Here is an 8507-nt window from a genome sequence, read left to right as displayed (position 1 = left end):
AGAGAGAGAGAGAGAGAGAGAGAGAGAGAGAGAGAAAATAAAGATTAAGAGTCAGGCATGGTAGCACATACCTTTAATCCCATCAGTTGGGTGAAAAAAAAAATTTTTTTTCAAAACTTGTTTTTAAAAAGTCACTTTAAAACTGAACATCTGAGGGAGATGGAGAGATGTCTCAGCGGTTAAGAGCATTGGCTGTTCTTCTAGAGGTTCTGAATTCAATTCCCAGCAACCGCATGGTGGTTCACAAACATCTGTAAATGAGATATGGTGCCCTCTTCTGGCCTGTAGTAATACACGCAGACAGAATACTGTATACATGATAAATAAATATTTTTTAAAAAACTGAACATTTAGCCAGGTGGGGGCACACAGACCCACACTTAGGAGGCAGAGGCAGGCATACCTCTGGGCCAGCCTGGTCTAAGAAACCAAGTTCTAGGATAGTAAGAGATGTTACACAGAGAAACCCTGTCTCTGAGGGGGGAAAAAGAATATTTGTCTTTTCAAAGAAAAAACATTTAAGAAGCTCTTAGATTTTTTTCACACATCAAAATATCTAAGTCAGTCATGATTGTATAATACTAACATTAGAAGTCGAGACAAGTGGCCTACATAGTCACTTCAAGGCTAGTCTAGCCTACCAAGTGAGACCCTGTCTCAAAAAACTAAAAATCCAACCAACAAAAAAAGTTATTTTAGGAGCTGGAGTTGCAGCTCAGCAATTAAGAGCACTTGCTACCTAATCAGAACTGAAATTCTGATCCCAGCATCCACAAAACAAGTGGGGTTTCTTGTGATGCACTTAACTCCAGCTGCAAGGAGGGTAGGGACAGTAAGACTGCTGGGCGTGTTGGCTGCCAGCCTAGCTGGGAAAGCCCCCTGGGGTTCAAGGACTGATCCTGCCTCAAAGAAAACAGGTAGAGATTGACAGGGAAGGACACTCAGTGCCTTCTTCTGGCCTCTATAAACACACCACACACAGACCTGAACCCAAAGACATATGTATACACACTAGACACACAAACAAATTTATTTTTTAATATAATGTTGGGGCTAGAGAGCTGGCTCAGAGTTTAAAAGAGCATTCTATCCACTCCTTCACAGAACCCAAGTTCAAGTCCCAGCATCCACATTAAGCAGATCACAACTACCTGTAACTCTAGCTCTAGAAAGATCCAATATCTCTATGGACATCTGCATTCACATGCAGACACACATGACTTAAAATAATAAAATTAAAACATTACAAAAATACACACAATTATGATACTCTACAACTCAAGACTTAGCTTAGGTTTGTTTCTAACTAGCTCTTCTATTAGCTTAAATTAACCCATTTCTATCCATCTATGTGCTGTCCTGAGGCTCTTTTACCTCATCTACTCATTGTCCATCCTGCTTTCCAGCTTCCTCGGAGTCTGGCTGGCCCCCCTTTTCACTCTGCCCACCAACGCTGCCTATCCCTCCTCTGCCTAGCTATTGGCAGTTCAGCTTTTTATATGGCCCATCAGGTGCCTTAGGCAGGCAAGGTGAAACAAGTGTAACACATCTTTCTGTAGTTAAACAAATGCACCATAAACAAATGCAACATATCTATATAGTTCAACAATTCTGTAACGCAAATGCAACACATCTTTACATATTTAAACAAATATTCTATTCCACAACACAGCACAAATACAAGAATCTAGAACAACAAACTCTCATGCAGAATTGATATGCAAATTTGCTTCAGAAGGTTCTACTGAAACAGTATGTATACACCATACCCTAGTAATTCTCTCAATTAGATAACTGGAAAAATCATAAATACATCCATCCAAAACAAATATAAAAGTATAAAAGTATACACAGCAGAGAAAAATATTTAAAATTGAAATGTCCATCAGTAATAGAATGGATAAAAGAAGTCAAATTCACATGATGTAGGAATGAGAATAAGTTTATCTCACAACTGCAAAGTTGAGCAAAAGAATTTCAACAGTGTTGGAGCCTTCATGAAGACTTAGCTGTTCTTTTGTCCTTCTCCTGGGAATTATCCTGACTTTAATCTAATCTTCAACCTGTGGGGCTTTCAGATGGTTCGAGCCCACCAGGTTCCTAAGGAGGCCCCTGCCACTTCTTTTGGTCTCAAACTCTTTATCCCCACCCTCAAAGCCTTCTAGGCTGAAGCAGACTCAGGACTTGGGATGAAGTGCTTAGGTTGAGATGAAATGAGGCTGTCTGCCTGTGACTCACTGACCACTTAGAACCTCCCTGTCCTCTCTCCCTGGACTTGTGACCTCACCCTTCTGGCATCCTCATTGCCGTCCTGTGAAGGCCTTCCCTTCCTAAGAACACCAACTGGCACTGCCACTAGGCTGTTTCTGCCATGCCCAGGACACAGTGAGGACAAGGACCCACTAGGGAAAGCAGTGTTCTAAGCTGGATTTGAAGCTGCTTTCTGGCCAGTAGTCATGTCCCAAAGTGGGATGTGTTGTTCTGAGAAGTGCTGTGAGCCAAGAGACTAGAATGGACTAGAAGGGTTGGCCATGCTCTTCCCATGTCTCCTAGAGCTGCACTAGTATACTGTGTGCCCCATTGCCTGAGCTGGCCCTAGCCAGCAAGGTCAATGGTACCTGCAGAACAGTGAGGTGAACCCCACTTGTTTCCAGCTCAGGTAGTCCTTGTCAAAGTATGAGAAACTATCACTCCTGTGTTGGGTGCACATCAGAGGACTGTGTCTGTCTGGAGAAAGCTCACCTAGCAATACACTTCTTTTCTTCACAAGTCATACATTTTGGGAAGGTGTTTGAGACAGGGTCTCACTTTGTAGCTCCAATTGTTCTGAACTCCCTCTGTAGACCAGGCTGGCCTCAAACACAGAAATCCATCTGCCTCTGCCTCCCAATGTGCAACACCATGCCCAACCATCATTTGTATTTTATATTTAACATTAAATGGGTTCACCAATGGTACCACCTATACTATGCTCAAAATACCTGGCCAGTCCTATGTCATTTTCACTGATCTTTAGAATTGAAACATCAGTATCTCTATGAATACATCTACTGTCAATACTCACTACTTGCTAATTTACCCACTATACTAGTTACTGTCTCATTACTCTGACAAGACACCTGACAACAAGCAACTAAAGGAAGGGTTGAGTTTAGCTCACAGGTGTAGGGACACTTTATCAGAGGCAGGTGCTGGCAGCAGCTGCTCACATTGCATTCCCCAGTCAGGAAGCAGACAGCAACAAACAGGCACTCAGCACTCACCTTTTCATTTTGTACAGACCCCCAGCACCAGCCTGGCACAGCCCACATTTAGGGTGGGGTCTTCCCACTTCAAGAAACCCAACCTAGACAATCCTTCAAGGACATGCCCAAAGGCTTGTCTCTTCAGTGAATCTAGATCCTGCCAAGCTGACAATCAACACTAAATATCATATTAGTTAACTACCAAGCACTATGAACATTCATTTATGTAAAGGTTTGCTGAGAATCTATGTAAAAATCTGTGCTTCAGGCCACGGACATGGCTAGGCATCCAAATTTTGTCAACTTGAGTTTGGTTGCCAGGACACAAGTGCTAGAAAAAATAAATTCCCACAAGTTGTCATCTTCCCTCCCTACATTCTTCATGGCATGCATGCCTATACACATGTACACACCTGTATACAAACTAAATAAAATGTGCTGGGCAGTAATGGCGCACGCCTTTAATCCCAGCACTCGTGAGGTAGATAGAGGCAGACAGATCTCTAAACTCAAGGCTAGCCTGCTCTACTAAAACTAGTTCCAGGACAGGCTCCAAAGCTACAGAGAAACCCTGGCTCGAAAAAACAAACAAACTAAACTAAATAAACTACAATAATGAAATAAAAAAACTGTGGTAGGCTATTTGTATAATTAAAGCAATTTCCTTGCTTTAAGGGGTGATAACCTTATATATAAATAATAAAAGTACAAAGACGCACTCTTGGTGCTACAGGGACACAAACATCAAAAAAGGCAAAACATAAAGTAGATTCTCTCTTAGAGGTATAAACACCCCCTAAATGATGAGTAGAAACTATCCTGTTAAGGGCATTTCCACACAAGGAGCAGTCTGAGCAAAAGGCACAGAGCTAAGAAACAGCATGCTATATTTCAGGAAGCAATGAACAGCTGCTAAATGTTGCTTGAGGCTTAGTAACACCAAGATGGACCACTATGGGGGGAGCTGTCAAGACAGGAAAAAAGATAGTAATCAAAAGACTTACTTCAGCCTCATCCAGAAGACATGGGTCAGGAAAGAAATGATCAAACAGGAAACAATGTAGAAGTGGAATTAAAGACATAAGGCTGGAAAAAAAACATCTAGCTAGCAGGCAATGCTAGTTGTCCCTACAGAAAATATAAGAGACAAAACAATAAAACAACAGCTATACCCAGATGGGAGTAAATTCCAGTACTCCAAGAGACAGAGGCAGGAAGATCTCTATGAGTTTCCAGAACAGCCTGGTCTACATAGCAAGTTCCAGAACAGCCATGACGATATAGAGACCTTGTCTTAAATGAGGGGGAAGAAAAGCCATCGCTAACCTGAAGAAAAACTAATATACAAAATACTGTGGCCTTTACTCCTAGCACTTTGGAGATAGAGGCAGGTGGATCTCTGCATTAGAAGACAGCAAGGTCTACTGGACAGTCAGAGATAAGATACACAGAGAAACCCTATCTTGAAAAACCACCAGTCACACTAACCATTAACCTACCCTAGTGTAAGCAGATTTTCTTTTTGTAAAGGGTCAAATAGTAAACATTTCAGCTTTATGCTCCACGTACAATCTTACTTTTGTTTGTTTTAAGACAGGATCTCTCTGTGCAGTCCTGCCTTTCCAAGAACTCAATATGTAGACCAGATTGGCCTAGAACTCAGAGATCCATCTAACCGCCTCTGGCACAACTAGCTCCTTTTTTTTTTTTTTTTTTTTGGTTTTTCGAGACAGGGTTTCTGTAGCTTTTGGAACCTATCCTGAAACTCTCTCTGTAGACCACGCTGGCCTCGAACTCACAGAGATTCTGTCTCCCACTTGCTGGGATTAAAAGCGTGCACTACCACCGCCTAGCCTTCTTTTTGCTTTTTAAGCAACCACTTAGAAAATAAAGCATCCAATTCCAGTGGGGATTCAATCACTCCAGCTTCAGAGGGCACCTGCACTCACATGCACATAGTCTTACACAGACACAAAGATAATTAAATATAATTAAAATACATCTTTTAAAAAAACTTAGCTAATGAACTTTCTTTTAAGGTTTACAGGGTGCACTTGGGATGTGAGCCATTGTTAGTTTGCTGATCCTTGTTGGTAAGGAAATGAGGATTAACCTTCCTATGAGATTAGCTTTCCTAAAATGACACTTGCACTGTATTAATACCCTACTCTAAAATCTCCATAGGTGCTCCCTGCATAATACATACAATTCCGATAGTGCCTAACATTCACAGGCATTTCCAGCTCCAATCTACTATCCTAGGCATTCAAACCAAACCTTAAGAACTGCCCATTCTTACTAAATTGGACTACGTACACTTACCTGCTTCTGTAGATGTGTGTTGTTTCCCAACCCAGTGTTCTTTTCTTCTGTTTCTAACTTGACTAAATATCCTTCTTTCAGAGCACAATTAAAATCCTGCCCCTGCATGACTCCACCAAATGCACTATCTCAATTTAACAGATATTTAATCACTGCTCTGTAGCTATAATTTACTTCAAATAAATTCTAGTAATGAACTATAGAAATTATCCCTGAAAGTATAATCTTTTAAATAAATTCTAAATTCATTGAGGGCAGGCAGCAGTTTACACCACCCTCAGTCAACGGATCGAACAACATACAACAAAAAGTAAGTAAGATAAAGACATGGGTATGAATATAAGTAATAATGTACAACCTTTTTTCTGAAATAGCTAGTTAACTGAATCAATAGACGAATATTCTTCCATTACATGTGTACAACCTGAATACTAGACAAGACATAAAATGACAATCAATACATATTTCCTCAGTTCTTTTGTTTATTTTTTTTTTGTGACAAGGTTTCTCTGAGTAGCCTTGGCTATCCTGGAACTCACAGAGATCCATCTGCGTCCCAAGTGCTGGAACTAAAGGCATACACCACCACCACCCAGTAAATGCCTCAGTTCTTTATGGACTAGCTGACTAGAGAAACAATAGCAGAATGTGAGAAAAACTCCCCAAGAGTAGGTCATTAGTTCAACATAGGTACACTATCTTCACACTATAGGTGCAAGTTATCAGACCAATTTGTTTTTAGGATACAAATTGGGCTTCTAAAACTAAACTGCTTTAAGTTTTTACCTTAATTTCCTCAATATTAGACAAATTAAAAAAGTTTCACACACTCCAAGAAGTCATACATCTGAACTCCAGTAAGGTATTATGAAGTCCACCCAGATTTTATGGAAGAATATAATTACCTATATCAACACTTTTAAGGAAGTATCTATAGTCAGGATTTTTTTGAACCAGATTAAAGGTTACATCTTGCATTTGAACATTAAGGAATTCTAAAATCAAGTGTCAACTGCATCCAATTTTACTGCCAATATACATGTTTAGCATCTAAAACAATTCTCTCTAGAATATTTGCCCACATTCTAATGTAAATTACAACAAAGGTTTACAACATTTGTAACAAATGAAAAGTGGGTGGCGCAGGTCTTTGATCCAGAACTTGGGAGGCAGAGGCAGGCAGATCTTTTTGAGTTCGAGGCCAGCCTGGTCAACAGAGCTCAGCAAGGGCTACAGAGAGAAACCCTGTCTCAAAAAACAAAAATACAGCTGCTGGGCAGTGGTGGCCCAGGCCTTTAATCTTAACCAGCGCTTGCAGAGGCAGAGGCAAATAGACCTCTGTTAGTTCAAGGCCAGCCTGGTCTACAAGACCTAGTTCCAGGGCAGCTAGGACTGTTACACAGAGAAACCCTGTCCCGAAAAAAACCAAACAAACAAAAGTATAAAAAAAAACACTCTGAATAAATGTCAAAAGATTGCCATGATATAAAAAAATGTGACTAATTCTCCAAAACATGGGGGTGGGAGTGGGGTAGACAATGACACTTACTTATAAGCCTGCTGTTTAATAAAGAATAATATTAATTTGGTTTTGGGTGTTTTTCTTGTTTTTTGGGTTTGTTTTTGTTTTGTTTTGTTTTTGTTTGGTTGGTTTTTGTTTTTCAAGACAGGGTTCCTCTGTATCCTTGGCTGTTCCGGAACTCGCTTTGTAGACCTTGAATGCACAAGAGATTCACCTGCCTCTGCCTCCCCAGTGCCGGGATTAAGGGCGTGGTGAAGCCAATAGTGCCTGGATTTAAAAGGGACAGACTCGGGAAGGAGCCAGAAATCCTGCTTGATTCCTATTTCACCACTGGCCTAGTCTTGGGTGCAGCACTAAATGTCTCTGTTTCCCCATACACTGACACAAGAACAGCTTAACTGACATTTTCAGGTTGTGAGAACTGATTGCAAGTGTCTGAAGTACTTCAGGAGCACAAAGGGAACCACGCTGTAGGCATAAAAGGTCATACTTACTTAACGCGAAAACTGCAGCTACCTGTTAGCAGCAGTTCCAAACTCAACCGTAATTCTTTTGTGTCTTAGAAGGGGGCATGTACTTCAGGAGCTGGTCGAACTGTCTCAGAGAAGACAAATAACTACTTTCCAAAAAAAAAAAAAAAAAAACTCGTGTCGCTATCCAACCCTAGTACTAGCAAAGGAAAACAAAGTTCAGAGCCGGTTGTTGATAAACCTAGCTAGACTAGAGACCGGCAGGAATCATGGAGGAACTTTTCTTTGTTACCATACCAGAAATGTGACCCCTAAAAATAATCTCAAAAAGCAATCCTTGTCACTAGAGTTGTACTAATGGGAAACGGCCCTAGCCTTTCTTACCTAAAGAACTGCACATGGTGGTTGTTAAGAGGCTGCAGCCAAGACTTAGGGAGAATTCTCTCAAAACCTAAGCTAACTGGACAGGTAGTCCAGCACTCGGTGCTGAGCGCTGGGTACTGAAGAGGGTTGCTCGGGAAAAGTGCTGATCCATCTCCAGCTGCCCCTGGATGACAGTAACAATGCAAACACTGACAAAAGAGCTAGGAGGCCACCCAGAGCCCCTTGCCTGGCAGCACCTCTGCCCGAGCCTCCACATACAAAGCGACAAATCCCCGAGAGGCCCTCGGCTGACAGACCTTCCAAGCGAGACCTAGCGTGGCAACATGCGGTGGGGGAAAAAAGTACGGCTTGTCACTCCTTCCAGGGGCGCGGGGTGCCCCGAAGGTGAGGGCAAAGCCTTCGGTCCTCTCGGCCAATCCCCAACGCAGGGACCGCGCCGGCTCGTCCTTCCCCGCGGCAGCGGCCGTCCGCGAGACTGGGAGCCCAGCAGCCCGCGATCGTCCCGGTCCGGCCCGGCCGGCAACTACTCGCCCAACTCCGCGGGCGCCAGGCGGCCCGCCCGAG

At 42.2% G+C, this 8507-nt stretch overlaps 1 protein-coding gene across 3 annotated transcripts in view; it reads right to left on the bottom strand.

Annotated features, from left to right (window-relative positions):
* Memo1 (mediator of cell motility 1) overlaps positions 1-8064 on the bottom strand; it is a 97607-nt gene extending 89543 nt beyond the window's left edge. The window contains exon 1 of one of the 3 annotated variants that reach the window (XR_003378818.1): positions 7944-8056. Coding sequence is in view for 2 of the 3 variants with exons in the window: in XM_026789664.1 (XP_026645465.1) it covers positions 7944-7959 (16 nt within the window). In the remaining variant the exon portion in view is untranslated. Of the gene's footprint in view, positions 1-7943 lie in introns of all 3 variants that reach the window. The other 2 variants (XM_026789664.1, XM_026789665.1) reach the window with 2 other exon arrangements.
* Positions 8065-8507: the final 443 nt, after the last annotated feature.

The sequence above is a fragment of the Microtus ochrogaster genome, unplaced genomic scaffold (genome assembly GCF_000317375.1).
Source record: "Microtus ochrogaster isolate Prairie Vole_2 unplaced genomic scaffold, MicOch1.0 UNK26, whole genome shotgun sequence".
Classification (NCBI taxonomy): Eukaryota; Metazoa; Chordata; class Mammalia; order Rodentia; family Cricetidae; genus Microtus; species Microtus ochrogaster.
Note: the sequence above shows the minus strand (reverse complement) of the source record. Positions and strands in the feature narration are given on the sequence as shown.